Source organism: Alligator mississippiensis, chromosome 4 (assembly GCF_030867095.1).
Source record: "Alligator mississippiensis isolate rAllMis1 chromosome 4, rAllMis1, whole genome shotgun sequence".
NCBI classification, from domain to species: Eukaryota; Metazoa; Chordata; order Crocodylia; family Alligatoridae; genus Alligator; species Alligator mississippiensis.
In genome coordinates, this window is record NC_081827.1 from 120637286 (window position 1) to 120660117 (window position 22832).

At 38.7% G+C, this 22832-nt stretch overlaps 1 protein-coding gene across 1 annotated transcript in view; it reads right to left on the minus strand.

Moving 5' to 3' along the window:
• SLC15A5 (solute carrier family 15 member 5) overlaps positions 1-22832 on the minus strand; it is a 50722-nt gene that overhangs the window by 16481 nt on the left and 11409 nt on the right. Inside the window, exons 3-6 of the mRNA XM_006261024.3 lie at positions 21665-21834; positions 16937-17157; positions 14451-14637; positions 1181-1369 (exon numbers count right to left, since the gene is read on the minus strand). Of these exons, the coding sequence (XP_006261086.1) occupies positions 1181-1369; positions 14451-14637; positions 16937-17157; positions 21665-21834 (767 nt within the window). The remainder of the gene's footprint in view (positions 1-1180; positions 1370-14450; positions 14638-16936; positions 17158-21664; positions 21835-22832) is intronic.

Here is a 22832-nt window from a genome sequence, read left to right on the forward strand (position 1 = left end):
TCTTCAAACCACAAGAGATTATGATGCTTATATTATCTGACTTTCTGCATAACACAGACCAGAGAATAATCACGAGGCCATTCCTGGTAGGGTAAGAGAAAGACGTGGAAGCCTTGATTTAAAAAGACTCACAAAATGGAACATTTACTATATCCCTTGGTGAGTTGTTCTAAAGGTTAATTAGTCACACACTTAAAAAAAAAATTGAGCTTTCTTTCTAGTCTGAATTTACCCATTTTCATTTTCCGGAATTGGAACTTCTAACGCCTTAATGTACTACATTAAAGAGCTCTCTGCTACCAGATATTTTTCTCTCTGATAGGTGCATATAGACCATGATCCAGGCACATCTTAACCCTCTCTTTGTTAAACTAAGTAGTGAAGGTCACTATTTGCTGTTGTACTTAGCCTGTAACCTAGAAACCATGTATACCTGCCTTAGTTAAGTGCTTAAGATCTATTGGATGAAGTGGTGCTATGGAAGTGCTAAGTATAAAAACTAGAAAATTCCTTTTTAGTCACAGACCATGACCCTCATTTTCTAGCACCTAAGAATGGTAGTTGTTACATACAAGTTATTACCAAACCTTATATAATATCTGAATATTTCTGAAAATGTTTTGAACCAAATACATTCATGCTGTGGAATTCACTGCGTAAGGATGTCATATAATCAATTATTTGAACTGCATTTAAAAATGAGGGTTACATACTTTTTTTTTTTTTAATACTAACCATATTTGCAGATATGCAAGCTAAAACAAAACAGATATTCAGATCTCCTGCTTCTCAGTATAAAAGAAACCTATGGAGTTCAGCATGCCAATGCACAGGTAGGAAGGTAAATTATGGAAGGGGTGGAGAGTTAGCCTAGTCAAATTATCAGCTTTGCTGAATCTACTGATTACTAGACTTAATGAACCAATGGTCTGGCTAGGATTGTCAAATTCTTTATTCCTCTAAATTGTACAGGACATTACTGGGCACTGTGAACTACAGCAAAAAAAGAAAAATTAAGTTCCTTCAGTGCAGGTGAGGAATAGATCTGGTCAGAAGGTCTAATGAAGAGAGCCAGGAGTGGAAAAATATATAGGACAGTCATTTTAATTGTTCATGTGGAATTTATGTCATTCTGTGATAGGATTCAGGATGTTCTAACATTATTGATTACATTACTTACAGCTGGGAGTTACCAGGGCTTCAGCCACTCCAAGTAAAATGTACTGAGGAGCCAGATGGAGACAAGGCATGGAGGAAACCGAAAGAACTTGGCTTGAAAGAGTCTGTTCCACTGGAGGAAAATGTTTCCTATGTATCTCAGAAAAGCCAGCAACAATCAAGGAGAGAGCAGCAGTCAGATGACCTGCAACTAGGTAAACAGAACAAATGAAGTGAAGTTATTGAATGAGAGCATAGTTATAGGACTGTAATATATTTAGAATGCAAAAACTGAAAAGTATGATTGCAGCTTGTTTAAAAAATATTTTAATAAAATGCATTTAAATAGGTTCTCAACTTATCAGTCTATATAGTGTGATATATTTGCATGGCAGGTCAGAGAGTAGGGTAAAAGCACTTACTTTCTTGAGAAGCATACAGTCTCAATAAGATAAGGTAAGGGGCAACAGCTGAGAACAGGAAAAGCTATGGGGTCACAAAATGTAAAAAAGAAAAAGGATTTTCTGATGAGGTAGGTTTTAAAGAAGCATTTGAAAAAAGTGAAGGTACTGCAAGGTAAAAAGGGTTCTTCCAGGAATAGAGTTGCATAAGCAAGAGTCAAACACAGGTGGAGACAGGACTGGGTCTCAGAGGAGAAGACTACCACAAACAGGGGAATTCTTCTCGAAGTCCAGCATACAGGCAGTAAGGGGACAGTGGTATGATATGATTATGGGGTGTACACACACTCCATATTTTGCCAGCCCATTTACTAAACATGAAAGAGTATGAGACCCAGCTTGCCCCATTCAGACATCTTAAAACTCTCATTAACAAGGTATTATTAGTGATTGTTGTAGTTCAGGTTTATTTGAGAAAGGGGGTTTTAACATCTTTGACTCCAATTCTGAACTGTAGTGCATGTTGAAACCCTCATGAAATGACATGAACACTATTAGGTTTGTAGAAACTCATCCTTAGTCATTGAACTAAATGACTGAAACCTTCACTGGATTAGGAAAAAAACATTAGCCACACATACACAGGATTGCACCCTTTATACCTCTCATACTATACTGCTTAAATTTTAAGTCATGGTGAGGCTGCACAGTCCTGGGAACAAAACCAACTCATCTCCTGCTTAAAGAATATTTGTTCTTGCTGAGAGCAAAAGCAGAACTTTTTAAAATTAGAGATCAGATGTAAACAATCGCCTTCAGTTTTATTCTTGACAGAGAAGAAATGACATGAAAGCTGTAATGCAGATTTGAAAGTTTCCAGATCTGTACAATTTTCATTCATGGTTCAAAGCACTTGCTCATGGGACATCACCCAATTGCAGTAGCCTCCTCTACACACTCTGAATATCCAGTAGTATAACCAGATGGCTCATGACTCGCTGCTAGATGGAGTCCCACACATGCAAGTGGTTAAACATGTGAAGCACCATTCTTCACTTGCCATCTAACAATGTAAATTTAGTACTGCAAAGGACTGCCTGAAACACTGATTATACAGCAACTGTGCTATATAATCCCTTACATGAATTGATCAGTGAAATTCTGGCATTTTGATTTGGTGTGTTTTAAATGCCATGGACTTAAATTGCAGCACGAAGAATACTATTTACTTGATTTGCATACCGCCTTCCCCAAGAAAGGCTCAGGGCAGCTTACAGTAAGAAAACAGAATAACTTAAAATAGGGAAGTGATAAAAGAACAAAAACAACATTAAGGGGAACTAGCATGCCAAGATATGGATGGAGACCCTGTAAACAACATCTCCTCCTAGCTGTTTGGTAAATGCCTTCCCTCAGTAGAAAGGTCTTACTAAGCTTCTGAAAGATATCCAGGCTTGGGCTCTGGTGAGCCTCAAGAGGGAAGAAGTTCCAGAGCTGAGAAGTAACTGGGAAGAATGATCTCCCATGCATTTTCACGAGGCAGACTTAATGTACTGATATTTGTAGTATGTTACTCTTGGATGACCTTAGGGATTGTGACAAGGCATGAGAGAGAAGACAGTCCCTTAGGAACATAGGGTTTAAGGCCTTAGACTTGCCCCAGAAAAACTATTGGGAACAAATATAGAAGCACATTAAGACCAATTACTGTATGATCCATTTATACTATTGGGATGTTCGTAACATGTTCATGAAGAAACGTGGTACCCACCAAATGTATATTAAGTCCAAAGTATTAGGAATGCTTTCTAGTTTTAGGTGTCTGTGTTGGGCAACAAATTTCAGGTGTCCAGAATTCAGTTACTTTGCCCTATTGGGCCCATATACCTTAACTGCACACTGAAGTTTCACCTTATTTTAAGAACAGTCATGCTGTAGAATATTATAGTAAAATATTCAAAGAGTTAATCTGAAATGGTGAAATAGTATGCCAAGGCTAACACAACAGAAATAGAAAATTCCAGACTAGGGTTGTCAATATAAACAAAAAAGAAAGTATTATGTTCTACAGTATATCCTTGTATCAAATTTCCCCAGCAACATGAAGTTTTCCTGCATTTCTAAAACTTGAAGTAGACTTTTTTTTAAAAACCTATGAATTCTGGAAGCTGAGGCTTTTACTGTTGATTAAGATCCCTTTAGTGTTTAATAGGAACAGGGATGAATTACTGTTTGAAAACTGATGACGGGAGAGAATGCAACAGCATTTTATAGCAGATGCATCACATCAAGGAGAGGCAGAAAGCCCCCAAGGAACTTCTCACAATCTATTGGGTCAAAAATTCCCCAAGTAACAATTTATGTTAGCATTTGACAAGCTTCAGTTAGGAAAACATTATTAGTTGGTACTTCATAGTGCTTTTCCACCTAAATCTCAAAACACTTTATGCACATTAATTTAGCCACTGGATGCCCCATTATGTTACTTGTATCAAAAATATAAGTTAGGACTATGAAGCAGGATGCCAAAGACCTAGTTCTTCTTCTCCACATCTAAATCCCTCCCCCCTACCCTGACTTTAATTCTTCTCCAGAAAGGCAGGCCTTGAAGGCTTAGTCAAAGCTTTGTCTTATATGATCATCTAGTCCGACTTCTTATCTAATGCTAGACATAGGACTTCCCCAAATAGATTCTCTGAAGTAGAACATTTTTTAGGGAAGAAAATAATATCTAGTTTAATTTAAACATTTCTATTGATGGAAAATCCACCACAGTCCTTGGTAAGTTGTCCCAGTGGTTAATTACTCCAGGTATTATAAAATGTAGTCCTTATTTCCAAATCTGATTTTATTCAGCTTCAAGTTTCAAAATACTAGCCCTTGCTCAATCTTTGTATGCTAGACTAAAGAGCCTCTAGTATCAATTTTCCCTTTCCTGTGTAGGTACTTGTAGAATGTGATCAAATCATTCTTTAAACTTATCTTTGGTCAGCTGAGCAGATAGAAGGTCTTGAATCTTTTACTCTATTGGGGGGGGGGTTTCAAGCCTTTAATCATTCTCAAGGCTCTTCTCCAAGCCTTTTGCAGTTTCATCAGCATCATTTGAAATAGTGAACACTCAGGTAGGCATAGCATCCCAGCAGCAGCCGCACCGTTGTCAAATACAATCATAATACAGTGGATTCCTCTTACTGGAATCACTTTGGGAAATGGTGATTTGATTCTATTAACTGATTCCATTAAAAAAATGGGTTTCCTTTTAAGAACACAGATATTCACTCCTTCCCCACAGCCCCCTGGCCCTGCTTGTGCCTCTAATTCCCCTCCTCACCGCCCCCCACCAGCCTTGCTGGTGCCCCTCACCCACAGTCCCCTGGCCTCCCAGCTGCCAAACTATCCTAAAGCCACTATATCAGTGGCTTCTTCATTATTTTTCACCCCATCACTTCAGACTTCATGAACAATGATTTTGCTTCTCTTCCAAGTCATTGATAAATATGTTAGCTATCACAGGGCTAAGAATGGATTTCCTAAGGACCCCACTTGAAATGCAGTCTGTTGATTATGTATGCTCACTTATTTATATCCTTTGGAACCTCTGAGTAAGGCAGTTTTAAATGCTTTTTAACATGTGCTACATTTATTGTGCATCATTCTTGTAAAAACTTCCATGTGGTATCAAGTCAAATGCTTTACAGAAGTATAGGCATCAATCTTGTTAGTTATCACACTTTTAATCTTAACAAAAGGAAGTTATCAAAGTTACTGTGACAAGATCTATTTTTCATAAACCTGTGTTGATTGGCATTAATTACATTACCCCCCATCCTCTCTAATTCTTTATTAATCAAGTCCTAGACGAACAGTTCCATTATTTTGCCTAGAAGAGATGTCAAGCTGACAGGTCTATAATTACCCAGGTTGTCCCATTTACCCTTTTTAGATATTAGCACGTTAGCTTTCTTCCAGTTCTTTGGAACTTCCTATCCTCCAAGACTAATTAAACAAACAAACAACAACAAAGTCAGCATTAATGGTCCAGAGAACTCCTCAGCCAGCTTTTTATAAACTCTTGGATGTACATTATTAGGACCTGATGATTTAGAAAAGTCTAGCTTTAATGGTTGCTGTTTAAAATCCTCCCTAGTTAACTGAACAGAAAGAGTTTAATTAATACCATATAGGAATGTGTCATTTGGCTTTTTCTCATACATAGAACAGAAATATTTATTGAACACTCCATCCTCTTCTCTGTTATTGACTATAATACCATTTCCTTTTAGTGATTTGTAAGAGTTCTTTTGTACCTAGTATATCTAGGAAACTCCTTGCTTTTCTTAACTCTTTTTAGCCATAGATTTATTCTCATGTCGTCTTACTACCAGTATACCTTTTCTGCAGTTCTCCACTTCTGTTTCATGTTAGTCACAATCAGCTTCTTTTTTTTCCTATTTATGTATAGGTATTTATAGCCATTTTCACATCCTTGCTAATGGAAGATGCTTTTAAAAAGAGGATGGATTTAGGGGCATCTAATAAAGTAATTTTAAACAGTTCTCATTCCTGTTTTAATTTTTCTCTTTAAATTCTATCTCCCAATTAATTTGGCTTACAATTAAAGTGACCACATTTTGGGAGATCAGGGCACAGTCTCTTCTCAAGATATGCCTATAAAAGATGTTACATAAGATTCATTTATGGACTCCACAAGCAGCACATTAATGCTATCAACCTGTGCCCACACTGGTTTATGTTGGTATTTCCCCTGTAATTACTGAATATGCTCAGCTCCAAACATGTTCAAAATAACAGCAGCATTTGGGGCCCCATTCTGTCACTCAGCTCTATGCTTTGAGATTTTTCGTGCTGTGCATTGTGGGATGCCTACAACAACCTACATGAATTCTAGGACTTAGACTGAATCAAAGTCTCTTGATGCCTCTTCTGGCATCCCATATTTCACTTGTCATTTTGTGGTTTTGAACTGTCATCAGACATCATGGATGACATAATACCAAGTGCTACAATCATAACAGTCATGAATACAACATGATTTAATGCATATGTTTTGGCAGTTATGCAGCCGTCTGGATTTGGCTCGGCTACTTCAGAGCACTTTGGAGACACCAAGATACGGTGGCAGGTGGAGGAGTAGGTGGATAAAACAAAACAGCAATCACTTCTGTGGGTATTATTGACTAACGGCTTCATTAGATGGAGTGCCATTTCTGGACCAGGGAACTAGCACTGACTGGAGGGGCAGGATATTTATGTGGAACTGGGAAGACCACTGACAGCTGTGGAACTTCAATGTGCTGAGGACTCCTTCCAGGAGTATCAGACAGAATTCACTCAGGGGAACAATAGAGAACCTTTACAGAGGAAGAGTTCCTCTCAGCATGAGGAAGGACATTTTTGTCACTACCCCAACAAGCCTCAATTGGTGCTGTCAGCAGATGATCTATCAACTCCAGTTTAGTTAACTGTTGGGGTTACTGTTATGGAGAGTTGATGTCAGAGATTTGTGATGCTGCAAGGAAGGTGCTGCTGTGATATATCAAGGCTTGGCAACATACAGAATGTGTCTGACAATTTACAACAGAAATAGGGTTACCACTGAGCAATGTAAGAGGCTCTTGATGAGACATATACCTATCCCTGCCCACATTGCAAAGACTTTAACAATAGAAATGGGCATTTCTTCATGTCAGTGCAAACTTTGGTTGATAAAGCTTTGCAGCACCAAGGCTTCACCAATGATAAAAGGTCCATCATTGTTAAATGTGACATGCTTGGGAAAAGGGCCACTGTCTTCAGAAATTCCAGGTTGTTTGCTGGAATGATAGAGGTAGTTTTTGCACCCACTCCTATTCTTCAGACTCCCACACTTACCACATGTGAATTTCATATCTAACAGTCCTGAATGTGGCATGGAGTTTTTTCTGAGGCTTCTTCTTTCTTCTGCATGTTTGGCTCTTCTTTCCTCAAATATCTTGTTTAGCTAGTCTGTAAAAGATATACATCTACTCTGCCTTCTGCCTGAATTTAGATTAACATGGTCAAATCACTCTCTGCTCATGTATGCCACCACACTCAGCTGAATGAAATGGACTGCAAACTACACAAGAAACTTGCTCAGATATCTTTTTGCTGTCCAGACGGAAGCAAATTAATTTCAAGGGACTCCACCCCATTCTACATACCACACAACCTATTCTGACAAGCTGTTTCACACTCTCCCAGAAACTGAGGAACCACCTTATCAGTGTTCTGTATAGACAAGAGGAACAGGTCAATATCAAACTTGCAGAACTAACAATAAGGAATAAGGAAGTAAAACTTTCCAAACTTGCATGCTCCAACAACAATCCTACAAACCATGGTAATATAATCAACCTATCCCACCACACTGTCAGCCCAAATGAGGTGTCTGTACAATCCTTTCTGCATACTGCACAACTTGATATGATGCATTTGCATGGAGAACTTAAGGCTTTTTCTCACTGCCAAGACAGAGGAATATTTCTATGACTAGGGGACAGCACAAGAGGGTATATAATGATCTACCTTCCACAGGCCAGACCTATACATAGCACAAGGAGGACAGCTCCTGGACTCCATTTGAGGGCTGCAGCCCCACTCTGAGCCTGTATATAAAACTGTTTCCACCTCTGTGCCCACTCTGAGATTGCCAAAAAGCAACAACATATTTACATTACAACCTCAGTCCTGTGGATGGGAGAGCCATATTCAGCCTTAAAAACAACCTGGATATTATCCTACAACAGGCTGATAAGGAGGGGTGCCCCTGCTGTTATAGCCAAAGCAGCATACACATGGGAAGTTGAGACAACTTTCTAACACAAAGTTTTACTAACTCCTGATAGAGCACAACGCCAGGAGGAACTAGATAAACTCTTAAAGGATCTACCTCTGAAAACACAAGAGAGAATTACTGCTTCCACCTCCTGGAAATCTAGGCCAGGTAAGTTTTACTTATTACCCAATATCTACAAGCCTGGCAACCCAGGACACCCCATTGTCTCTGGCATTGGCACCATCACAGAGGGAGTTTCTTATTATGTTGACTATCTTATTCCCATATAACACACAAACTGCCAGCTATTTGAAAGGCACCAATAATTCTTTAAGAATTTGGGCTCTATTGACAAGCTGCCAGCAAACATTATATTAGCCACCATGGATTTCACATCTCTGCACACCAACTTCCCCCATGAGGATGGATCACAAGCCATAAAGAACATTATCACCATGTAAAATGTTGTCCTCCCACTTTGTCCTCACACATAGCTATTTTAGATGTGGGGACTCCCTATACCTACAAATGAAAGGCACTGCCATGTGCATACACATTCCTCCCCTGCCCAATATGCCATCATATTTATGACAGATCTTGACATCTGTCTCTTCCGTAGTTGCTCTCTCACCCCCCTGGTGTACCTCAGGTACATCAATGACATCTTTGTAATTTGGACACATAGAAAGGAATCGCTAGAGAAATTTCACCAGGACTTAACAACTTCTGCCCCTCCATCTAACTCTGGAATACTCCACTTCAGTGAGTAATGATAATGTCCTGTTATCACCCCTTGCTTTCAAAGTGCTTCTATGGGAGTTCCTTTGCTTAACCTGCTTAACCTTGGATGAGCTCCAAGGATCATGCAGTTGTCTATATTCTGGGGACTTCTCCAGATGAGATGAGGCATGTAATTCCTGAAAGATGGCATTTTGCATGAGACCCACACACAGAAGCATGAATAGATAGGGTTATATATCTGCTCTAATAAGTTTGTAAATTCTCAATTATTTAGAATCAGAGAGGGGCCTCCCCTAGCTGTGTGCTAGCCTTGAAATGGCCAGGTGGCAGCTGGTCAAAAAAAACACCACAGAGCAGTGGAAGGCCCAAAATCTTATCCCTTTCCTTGTTTCTTAGTTCCTTGATTGGGCTGTTTGGAACATGTCAACCTTAAAGTGAAGAAAGTCATTAGTAAGTAGATTAACTCTTGTTCCAAGGCAGATTCATTACGGCAACTTAACTTTTGTAATGTAAATGATTTGGTGTCTTGTCCAAATGCAAAGCACTTTATGGCAAACAAAATGTATTTTGTGCAACAAGCTTCTGTAAATTAATCCTTAGTGAATGTTGGTGGGGCTATAACTAAAGTTTTTGAAACAAGGAATCATTTGACCTCTGTTCACAGGAAGAGAACTTGTATATATTCTATAAACAAATAGATCACTCTGGAACAAAGCTCAACTCAGACTTAACAGGCTTCCAATGGAAAAAAAAAACTTAGATCTTTTTGTACTTCATTACAACTTTTTTGGAGAAAGGGCTCGGAGGGGATGTACCTAGTCACAGAATCCAGCCTTCTGCTATCACACACAGCCATAACATAGCCTTCTCCCTCCATCACTCCCCCTCCCCCAAACTTATCATCAAGCTCGATCCTAAGTAGGATTTTTGCCCAGGTTACTAGAACTGGGAAGCTGTTCCACAGCCTCACTCTGGTGATTTGTTTCTAATTTCCAACCTAAATTTATTCATGACCAATTTATCCACATCTGTTCTTGTGCTAACATTTTCTTTTAGCTCAAATAGTTCTTTTCCCTTCCTGCTGTTTACCCCCTGATGTATTTATAAACAACAATCACATGCCCTCTCACTCTTCATTTTCTAGGCTAAACAAGCCAAGTTCTTTTAGTCTCTTCATATCAGGTAGACTATCCTTTCTCTTGATGGTCCTAGAAGCCTTTCTCTGCACCTGTTTAAGAAAGGTAGATTCAAACATAGGTGCCAAAAACGGTACACATGCCAGACAAGGTTTCTCCAGTGTCTTGTGATTGGAAATACCAAGCCCAATGCATCCTACAGACATATTCTGTTTCCTTGGTGTCTTAATTTTGACTCATTATTATCATGCTATAATTGGCTGGTACACTCAAGTCTCTCTCTGTGTTATTTTCTTGCCTATCTTTTAGTGGAGATCATTGTTATTAGTTTCTAAATTCATGATCTGGCGTTTTGCATCCCTTTTCTATTAGTCCACCTTTCAAGCTCATCCATTTCTCTCTCTTCGTTATTCTGAGTGATCATCTTCTGTACTGACATGGCCTCCCAACTTTGAGTCATCAGCACTTTTCATTTTTGTGCCAGCCATTAATGAGAATATTAACTAAAATTGGTCCCAAGAACAATCCTTGACTAACTACGCGCCCACCCACCCCCGCCACTGTTAATAAGGTTCTCCAGCCCAGTAATTTCCCTTGTATGCAACCCACTGTTGTCTCTCCTCTAGTTACCCCTTACCCAACTTTCAATTCTTGTGCATATTCCCCCCTTTATCAGTACTTTCTCCATATCCACTGTATCAAATACTTTACTAAACTCATGAAATCTTGTAGTAGATATTTATGGAAGAAGTTGACTTTATATGAAACATTTTTCCAACTCTTTTTGATTAGAGGGAGACTTATACTTGCAGCATAAATGCTCATATATAACTTCCCAAAATAGCTTTGGATATAATAATCAAATTAAACATCCAACCCTGTTTCAGATCCATTGTCACTCACTCTGCTGACTTAATCCAGAAGTACAAATGTTCTGTGAAAATGAAAAAAAATCATAAACAAGTTAACTGAATACTTGAGGGGCTTAGAAAGAGGTTTAGGTTAAGAATGTTTAGGGATCAGATGGCCCTTTAAGTTTTTCATATCAGTTTGATCAACTCCGGTTTACAAAGAAATCAAGCTATTTTGAAGGACCTAATATGGTCTATTAGGGTGGGGGGAGAGGACTTTTAAACATGGAAAACTGGTATAGATCCAAAGAAAATATGAAAATTGGCTAAGTGACAGTTCAATATTGTCTATGCAGTTACATTTTGTAAATGTTTAGTCTTTTAACATATCTAACATTTTCTTGGGACAATACTTAATGGTTTTCTGCTCCAAAGTTGCATTTAAGTATATTTAGAGCCTGGCTTAAAACCAGCTGCCTATTTATGCTTTCAGTTTTGCTCCTGAAAATAATTGTGAAACTAATTAACTGCTGGCAAATATACTGCCACTTAAAAGTCTACCAGATTTGCAGGTGCAATCATATAGTTAGTTATTTAACAGCCAATTCCAGCATCTAAAGACATTTGCATGCGGGATTATTTATGGACCCAAAATTGAAGAATATATTTTTTAAACCCACAACATTAAGAATAGACCACCTTAAATATCCTGTTACTGTGGTACAACAGGACAAACTAGCCAGTTTAGAATTTTTCTGGTTTTAGGGAAAACCTGATTATCTGCATGTTCTTTTTGTGGTTTAATTTAGTTGTTATTTTAAAAACCAGGGTAATTGCCACCTGCTGTGTTAGATGCATCTAGTTTGTCTATGACTTAATAGCAATCTTAATTAAGCTAATTTTAGTCAGATTAATACTTCTGTGTTTCAGTCCTGACTGTGCCTCATGCCACAGGGTACCAAATTATTAGTAACAGAAGAGAAAGTACTAGCTTATAAATATTTTTGTCTGAAAAGTTTATATTGTAGGCTAGATGATGATTTTTTTTCTGGGAATGGAAATAGATTTAAACAATACCAGGTGATATTATTTCATCTGGGATATAAACTAAATGGAATATCTTCCCTAAAATTGTAAGATTTGGATCCGTATGTTGAACTGTTCATCATTTGGGAGAGACTTAGAGCCAGGAGTATGGTTTGACCTCCTATGGTAAGAGTGGCTACTGAGAAATTCACATCTGGATCCAAATTTCAGTTTCCCAACTCCCAGCCCCTTCAAAGTTTGGTATTTTCATCCTGATCAACTGGGAAAGGAATATGTTTCATATTAACTTCTCCAAGAGGTCTGAGCATAAGCATACTGTGAGAGGGAAGTGAGCAGGTCTTTAACATGTCAGCTTTTCCAAGGTAACTGCTCCAAAGGAGATGAAAGCCAGCTAGCAGTAGCTTAGTTTTTACTTACCAAAGGATAAAAGTGCATACACGAGCTATTACTCCAGAGCAACTGATATTGTAAAGCCAAACCCTCCTTACCACACAGTAACTTGCTCATGTGCCTACTGTCTAGGGTTTTTTTGTTAAGAAAACTGTTTTGATTTCATTTTATGTGAACTACTGCAAACTGAGGCATGTTTCAAGTTTAGCATCTGAACAAATACAAAAATCAAAACCCAAAGTAAGTGTGCTACAGAAGTTCAGTTGTTCTGTTATTGATACATTTCCAGGTTAGAACTCTAGAACTAAACAGCTTGGACATCTGTTTCAAAATTATTCAACCATTGCCTGACCAGAATTGTTCACAAAACTATATGTTTTAGATACTATCTGTAATTTTTTTCTTTGCTCATCACCATTGTTAGAAAGAAAAAGTTGTTTCTGCAGTAAACAGTTGCTTCCTGCACAAAACCAACCTCTACCACCAACATTTAGACACTTAAGCCAGCATCACACTGCAAAGGTTTGCTGACATAGTTATGTCAGCCAAAGGTATGATCATCTACTGACAGATGTATTGTGCTGAAAAAAGCCCATAGGATAGAGAGTTTTATTGCCAGCCTGCACTTTTGACCCGATAATTTATTTTTCCTGGGGTGGACTGAGGGCCTGTAATATATTACACCAGCAAAAATACCGTTCACACTTGGTGTTCACAATAGGAGTGCTGTTATAGTATATTGGTGTAGCTATACTGACAACATATTCCTACTGGAGATCTGGCTATAAGTTTCCACAACCTTAAGTGATATAATTTAACTAAAATACTTTTGTCTTAGAACTTTTCTCCAACAGGCAAAGGCAACTAGATTTTCTGGAGAATCCCGTTTGATCTGGAGCTTAAAATTTATATAGCATATTAAACTTTTATAGTGCTAAACTTTACATAGAGCAGGGCTATCCAACTTCTAAGTGCATGGGGGCATGTGCCCTGGCAGCCATTGTGGGCCACACCAGATAAATTGTGGACTACCCGGCCACATAGCACACAGATGTACTCTCCCCCGCACTGCTCCACATGGGCACCCTTCCCCCGAAACATTGCACTGCGCACCCACCCACTACTGCACTGCTGTACTATGTGGGCACGATCTCCACCTGCCCTGCCATCCCCACTCCCACTCCTTCCCCCCCCCTCCCCACCCCTGGAGCCCTAGTCTCACCATCCCTGCCATCCACAACCCAGGCTCACCCTCAGCTCCTGTGCCGGACTGCTCTGCCCCACCCAGGGCAAGGGCAAGTAGCAACAATCAAAAGAGAGACCAGGAACTTGGAGACTGACTGCTGCTGCAGCCAGAGCAATAAGGAGAGCAGTGGCAGGGTGAAATCCCAGGGGCCATTATTTAACCCCTTGTGGGCTGCATGCAGCCTATAGGCTGCCAGCTGGACAGCCATGATATGGGGTAATACAAGGTAAACAACCAGAATCAAATTGCCAGAGATTTATTTGGCTGTTAGCAATTCTCACCCATTAGGTCTGGCTTGTTCCTGCTTTACATCCTTGAACACTTTGTGCCAGCATCTCTTGCCTGTATTCCAAGGATCAAGATTTTTCCTTAGCTTGATTCTGAATAGAATTGGAGATGTGTATGTGCGTGCACCTATGCATACACGCGTATATAGCATATATTGTTTTTGGCTCCATTTTATCCAATTACTTCCATTTATATCCACCCTGGGAGATCACCCTTAAACCATGCCTTCTTTATCTTGGTACTTACAAAATCAAATATACAAATACAAAATCAAATCAAAAGCCACATATTTCTAATCCATCAGTTAGGTAATTTTTTTTTTCTATCAGGACTGAAATGTGGATGAAGACCACATAATATGTATTTTATACTCACTAATATAAATTGTTGGTGATCTTGTATATTTCTTGGAATCAAATAGATATGTACTGATACACTCTAGAATAGGAGCAAGAAATAATAGAGGTAGGATGCTTATCACATTCATTGCTGCAATTGGCAGGAAAAATCCATTGAAGTTCAAGTTGGAATTCATGGTCTGGAGATAATATCCTGAAGGAATCTGAAGAAAGCAAAAACCCTCTTCATTAACATACTTGTTTTTGTATGGTTAAAATTCTAATATATTTGGAAACCTCTTCCAGATCTTGGTCCACACCTTTCTAGAAGAAGAGTACACAGAAAACTAAGCATTTAGAGATCTATTCACTAACCAAAGGGAAATGTCAACAGCAATAAACTATCTGATTACTCCTTAGATGCTACCATTCTCATCTTCTGCCAAGTGCTAACGTTTTACTTCAATTTCAGTTGTGTGTCAGTGTAGAAATATATACTGATAAGGACCACTGCACATCAGCAATTCTTTCTTAGAACTGTGTCTGAAACCAGTAACTAGAAAGAGGCCTAACAATGTCAGTCCTTCAAAGCCATGAAACTAAAGTAGGTATATAAGATTAGATAAGTAAGAACTATGCAGGTAGTAGATGCTTTGTACTTCCTGTAGAACCTTACATTTTTTTTTCTCCAAATGAAATTCTTCATCATAGTTATTTTTACTATATCTGTATTTCACAAACATAGGGAGAGTTCCTCTATATGACACAGAACTATCCGTATCTCCAGTTCAGTGACTGAAAGGGAGAAAAATGAGTTGTCTAGGATACATAGGACAGTTACAACTAAGTTGATACAGAATTCTGATCTCATCTCCTATTTTAATCTCTTTTTCTAACTCTTCTGCTCCTGCTATATGCTTGAGAACAAGGGTGACCCACTCAAACATGTCTTTTCTGATGAGCTCTAAGGAAATTTTTACTAGACCCACATCTAATGACCCAGTTAATTCTATGTATTTGAGTAGGCATCTGTGGATTTTTATAACCTTCCTTAGATGTAGGGTATTGTGATACCCCAAAACTTGTTTAAATTTGTCCCAACCATGCAATTGGTCCAATAAATAGATCGCCCACAGAAATGCTTGCCTCTTGCATATTTCCTGGACAATCATGGCTACAATGTCATTTCAATGCTGTTAAAAATAAATAAATGAATAAAATTTACACCCTTCACCTACTGAAGAGGATATAAACTATAAAAAAAAAAAAAAATAAATCCACGATAAACAAACAGTAGCTAAACTCCTTAAAGTCAGAAATATTGTCATGCAACTCATAGGTTGCATTTACCAATTGCATATGAGAATTGACATTTATTAATAGGAAAAATGTTATCAGCAGCATAACTCATAGGCCCAGAAACCAGTTGAGTTAAAAATACGGGGAATATTTCTTTACAGAAGAAATATTAATCGATAGCCTAAACTGAGGAAAAGGTTCTATGGAATTGAAATCATTGCTGCTTCCATCTCAAGTACAAAAATCATTGCTTTCTAAAAGTTTAAATGCTTTTTAAAAATATATGCCTGAATATTCTGATTATAATCAGTGTCACTAGATGTTCCATTTCACCTTATACTGGCTAGTAATGTCTAGTGTCAACTTCAACTTTTTTTTAGAGTAAGGATGTCTCAAGAATGAATGTCAATAATAGGAATATAATTAAGATAAGGCAGTGTAGGGTTTTTCTTAAGCAGGCTCTGCACTAATTTTAGCACCAATCAGTAAATATGAAACTCCAAGCTAGTTCAGTAATTTACTGTTATGCAAGTTGCCACAGGGTAAACTACCTTGAAAACTTCAGCTTAACCTGGAACATCCAGTCAAAAATTACTTTGAAGGAATCATGGAAACTTAAGTTGATTTGTATGACATTTACATTTCTATATTACTTCTTACCCAGCAGCAGAAATAATACAATAATAGTACTTAGGCTATGAAAGAATCATTTCATCCAGCATTGAAAAAAAAAATACACTCATTTCTGAGGGGACATATGCACACACACACCAGCAACAAACCCTCCCTCCAGAACAGTAAGGGTGATAAACAATTAAAAAAATTTAGGGAGATAGAAAAACTCAAATGAATTCTCTCTAGCATCCTCAAACTGTGTAATGATATTTCTTGCAAGAGTGTGGGTTTTAAATTTTTAATATCTTAAGTACTCACATCCTCACTGAAAACAAAGCAAGTCCTCTATCACTGGACATTTGAACAAGAATGATTCTTAAACATCTAATAAGTTATCAATATTTCTTCTTGCATCACGTGAGGGCCCCTCCCAAATGTTAAGCAAGTTGGTTCTATATAGGTCAATCATGAGAGACTACTCGAGTCACTCTTTTGGCAACATAACTGATAAAAGTCATGTCTATATATAGTACAACATTAATATATTCAAAAACTTAATGGGAGTAGGGGGGAAGAGATGAGATTTAGGATTAAAAGCTGTTTACTTACCTGCATAATGCAAGTCCTATATAGAATTTGGAAGGCAAATAATGGAAAGAGCCTGACAAGTGATTTTGTGCTTTCCACATGAATCTCACTATACCAGCCACCATAGTTTTCTTTGGCATGGTCTAACCAGCTTGTCACATCTCCACAAAAGTGGTAGTACCTCACACGACACATTTTCAGTGCATTAACAACTACCCCAAAAGTTGTCAGCAGAGGACTACCTGCGAATGATCAGAGACATCATGCATCAATGCACTTTATTTGCTGCCAAATGCAAGACAAGCCAAGTCTCTTTGAAAGAATGCAAAAAAACAAAAAACCACACACAGAACTTGATATGATTTGCCTGGCTTATTTTCCAACTCACATAACAGACCAGATTTGTGCAAAAGCATTCAGTTTTAGGAGACAGCTTGAACATATGGAACCAAATTTGGTTACAACTTACACCCCAGAGAGTCCAACTATAGCTAAGCAACCTCTGCTGGGAAGAGAGGTGTTTTTCTTTGTTTGTTTTTTTTATAATACCTGTTGGCTACCACATTGAGATAAGATGTTATGTTTAAAACTATTTTATCATTTTCTCTTACTTTGGCTTTCTATATTGATTTGACCCAAGTAATTTTCTATTCAATGCAGTAATGAACTATTCTTTGTTAACCAACATCAACTAAGAGTTATGAGGCAAAGCTAAGGGAAAAAAAGAGTCGGGGGACTTTCAGGAGCGAGGGAGTGTTTTATACTTATATTTTAAAGTCCGATAATTCCTGAAAATATTATCTTTAGATGGTCATGAATGAGGCTAGGTGAAATTAACTTAAATTTCTCAGTCCAGGTCCTAACATGAGAGTGCTTCATCACAATAGCAATCTAATTCTCTGACTCCCACCTGCCAGTGTTTGAAAGGATCTGTATAGGTGGCTGGTGGGATCGAGATTATTCTGAGGTCAAACCAAAAAGCCAAGAAAGAAATATTGAGATGCTGTAGTAGTATTCAAGCTAAGACAACCTGATCCAAGAAAGAAAAATGGCATAGATTTGGATTCTTCACTCACTGCTAAGAAATAAAATGAAAATGTTAAATTAAAAGGGATACATCACCTCTGGTGGTTATGGGGTTACTGGCAATTTGAAGTTAAAAATGGGCTAATTTCTAGCTTTGCCCCATACTACATATTGTGCCATTACAAAGCATAAGAATACTAGGGACTGGTGCAGTTACAGGTCAGTTTTGGAGGCAGTTTTCCAACTCCTGTAGGAATTAAAGCTTACAAGAGATAGTCAGAACATTCCTGGATCAGGACCTTAAACAGCTGTAACCATTTATTAATAAATGGGTATGATGAAAAAAGAAAGGGCTACATCGTAAGGAGTCTTTCACTAGCATACGTGATGTATTCCAACCTGCATCCATGAACATTTTAATTCCTTTAAAACATGAACCATTAAAAGAAATCTTTCCAATCTTCCATTGTTCTCATTGAAAGGAAGAATGAGACAGATGCCAATTAACTCTGAGTCCTGATATTTTAATGTATTTCCTAATAAGCCATTTTGCTTCCTTCTCTTTGTACTCTCAGACTCAGATTCCTATGAAACCCTCTGAATACTTCGCAAAGGTCCAAACAGGTTGCAGTCACAGATAAGTGAGGAAGACAAAGCTGGAACTCAAGCTATGTGAAAGCTTGAATGACTGCAACTGAAGTTTGATTTAATGGACAATTAAGCTGAATTTTTTGCCCTACTGAAGCTAACAAGATTTTTGTCACATACATTATTAGGGCCAGAATTTCACCTTTCCTTTTAAAGAAAGGATAGCTCTGGGCAAATGCAGGGATAACAGGATAAGACAAAGAGGACAGGAAGAGAAAGAAGAAAGGGTGAGGCATGTATAAAATGCAGCACTTATGGATAAATATTTACCCCAGCATATACAAAATAAATTGTTGAAATTTTTAATGTGCTTTGGAAATGTTAAACTGTACCGATGTCAGGAGAAGGACTTTTAGGAAGCAATTTTTCCTTTTTTATTTCAGTCTTTGCCTCTGATGTTCGGATACCATGACCTTGTTCTAATCTGTGCTCTTTAATTATAATAAAAAAAAGAGTCCACATTGCACTCAAGATGGTAGATACACACTTTTCCCATGTTTGGTCACTTGCCAGTTCTTAAAATTATAGCAGTGGGAAGAAATGCAAATGAAGTCCTTGCTTGACAGCTAAACATAATGGAATGCATGGCCTTCATTTGAACAGTTACCTTAAAATAAAAAGTGACCATATCTAAGAATAATATCTTTGCGGTCACCTATGGATTTGAATTATAGTTCTGAAGAATTTCCAGTGTAGTCATCTTATTGAAAGGAGCCAAATAAGAGATGAGATATTCTGTTTTGAGGGAGAAAGACTAGCAAATATTATTTCAGAGATGAACAATCCTGACATTTGAAAAATATATATATTAATCAAGGTAAATATAGTTCTTCAGAAAAAATATTGAGCAATGATACAAGCAATGAGTGATTAACATGATAGGTATATCTACTGTCTAGTCAAATGGTTTTATTGCAACTCATGCAAACATACCCATCTAGCTTTAAAACTAGTAACGGTTTAGCTGTGGCAGATTGGGGCTTAATGTAGGTACTTGATCAACTATTCACTCAAATCTTGGTTTTGCTAGGTTCCAACTGCCACAGCTACATGTTAAAACCAGCCCTAACATATACAGAAACTGTGTTAGTTCTATGGACTACCATGCAAACGTAACCCTATCTAAGGCAACTTACTTTAGCAAAAAACTCGTGGTATTTCCTCTGTTTTCTGTGTTCTGAACATAAAGATTTCAGTAAGGTGGAGCAGTGAGTTCACACTGCTGTGATTTTCCTAATGTAGATATCAGAGAGGCTGGCTCAAGCCATGTGATTTAAATACAAAATCTCCTAAAGTCAGTTATGTTCTGACCAAATTCACAAATGGTTTATTCACAAATAAAACTAAATCCCTGGGGAAGCAAGGTTTGTTCTGCCTCCACTTATGTAAATGGAATCCCAGGCAGATGGGAGCATTATGGAGTTGGATCTTCATCTGATCTTGGACCTTAGACAATGCTTCCTGCTAACGGGTCACTTTTGGCCTGAAGGTTTTATAAACAAGTAATTCTCAACCACGGTGCTGTGGCACACTGGGATGCCCTCTGATCCTTTCAAGGGTGCTGTGAGATGCCACACAATGCTTGCACCGTGAGGTGTGCAAACATAATTCTTGAGATAAGTAGTCAGACCTATTGTGGTCTTTCCATATTCTTTGCAAGAAAGGAAATGTACTTTTTTCAGTTGAAAAAATCCAGTGTGTGAAATCTAAGATCTGAGACTTGCTAAGGGGTGCCTCTATCCTATCGAGGAGTGCCTCAAGTCTAAAAAGGTTGAGAACCACTGCCATAAATGATAACTATAGTATATGAATACGGATACAAACCACTTTTTCCTCTATTGAAAAAAAGGTTTATTTTGGCTTAAAGGCTTTTTTGGTAGCTTTATGTATTGACTGTTGTAGTCTCCCCCTTACATGTAGTGTCAGGTGTAGACACATTCAGTAATTTTTTAATCCTCAGTAAATGTGCTATCTGTAAATACAAGTAGCAAATTACTTATGAGTAATTACTGCACAGTACAATGTGTGTAGATGGTTGGGCAGCAGAAGAAGGGACATTGCTCTCTGCCCCCGGGAGCTGCCTGCTGCTGGGGCAGGTTCTGCTACCAAAACCCCTGCTCCCCGATCGTGATCACAGAGCTGAGGCTGGGAGATAAGAATCTCCCAGCCCCTGCTTTGAGGTCACGATCATGGAATAGGGGCTGGGAGCTCTCTGCTGCCAGGCCAGGGGAACATTGTCTCTGCCTGGGCTCCGGTGGCAGAGCCCAAATTGGCAGTAGGCAGCTCTGCCAAGAGACAGCTGTCTCCTGGACCCATGCTTCCTGCCAGCCCCCGAGCTAGCACCCAGGAGGAGCCCAGAGGGGTGAGAATCTGCTCCTGCATGTGTAAATTACTCTAGAGTAAACCCATCCCAGAGCATTTGCATGTGTAGGTGCACCCTATGATTCCTAACAGTTTATTTTTTACATGCAGTAGCTTATATGCTAAGAATGATAGCTTTAAAATAAAAATAAGTACAGTAAAAGCTCTGTTATCCAGCATCCATGGGGAACGCGGGGTGACGGTTAATCAAATATGCCGGTTATCTGAGAGCTTATCTCTAGCTGAGCGGGTTGGAGACGTCTTTGTCTGCCGTCAGTGTGCCGGGAGACAGGGAGTGGGGCCCTGCACAGGCTGCTTTGCCCTGGGCCATGGTCCTTGAGGAACAAGTGGGACTCAGCTTGTGGCAGCAAAACCAGAAGTGCCACGGTGGGACTTCTGGTTTTGCTTTTGCCGCGTCAATCCACTGCTGTAAACAACAGATGCCATCTATGACAGATGCCGGTTAATAGAGCATTCCAGATGGTAAAGTGCCGGATAACACAGCTTTTGCTGTATTGAAACAGCTGGGAGGCAGCAACCTCTAATAATTATTTCTTGGTCTGATTCTGCAAGGGACTGGATCAATGTTTAGCTCTTTACCAGAGTTAATCCTTTAGCAGGATAGGCCTTGAATAATTCCAGACAAAACATTTAAAATATTGTAGAAATAACACATTTAAAATTATCTCTGAGAGACAGATATTTACTACTTACCTTTTTTGGGCTTGTAAATCATTTCACTGTGTACCATATGAATTGTGATCATGACCATAAATGCAGATACGAATGGAAGAAGAAAACCCAGGCTCTTGGCCACAGATTGCTGGATGTAAGAAATGCTGACAAAGACAACTGCTGAATTTAAGTTAACTAGCCAATAAAACCTATGGAAACGAGACAAAAGTTATCTTAGGAGAGATACAAGAGAGGAGGCTGCCTCTCTTTAAGAATACAATTCCTTTGTAAAAAATAATATTATTTTAAACACTGAGAGGTCAAAAGTTTACTTTCACAACATTGGTATGCCGTATACCAGTATTTTCACTCAGTGGTTTACATCAAAGTTCATTCCAATAGGCACAAGATTAAAACAGCAGTATGGACAGTAGATCTGGGGGAGTTGTAATATATTTACAAAAGCAATTCTTAGGTCAGACCTTTTAGATGGTTTTTGAAGCATTACAGTCTACACATTTAGTTGACGATCATGGCATACACATCATAAATGCATTTAACTCAGCTATTGTCTACATCATAAAGTCAAACAGTTCAGGATTAACAATGACATCTCCTAGTTGACTTTTTCCTTAAAACATTCAAGATCCATCTTTGCTCACAAGCAAAATTTGTGAAGGCTGATTATTTCAAGTCTGGTCTGGCTTCTGATATCACTTGCTTAGAAATGTGATATAGACATAGTATTGCCAGTCCTGCTATACTAACAACCTGATACCTACACTTGCAAAAGCCAGGGGAGGGGAACTAATGTGAGAAGAAAGTATAGTTAAAATTCCACCATTTTGAAGGTGCACAAAGAGAATACCAAGCAGGTGGGCTGAAGCAGACCTAGGTACCATATTTCACAGTGTATAGGTTGACATGGTATATAGGTCAACCTCTGGCTTCCAGTCTGAAAGGTAAAGATTTACATAGGCATGGTCTACAAGTCAGGGCTGTGCCAGCCTAGTGCTGAGCTGGCAGGGGATGGGGCTGCTGCAAGTGGTGCTTCTGAACACGGAGGCCAGTGACACTCACAGGGGATGAGGCCATGACAGCCAAGCGCTGAGCCCAGCCTCATCCCCTGCTGGCATTGCGCACCAGCTGAGTGCTGAGCCCAGGCAACCCCAGCTCTGTCCCCCATCCCCTGCAAACAGGGCTGGGC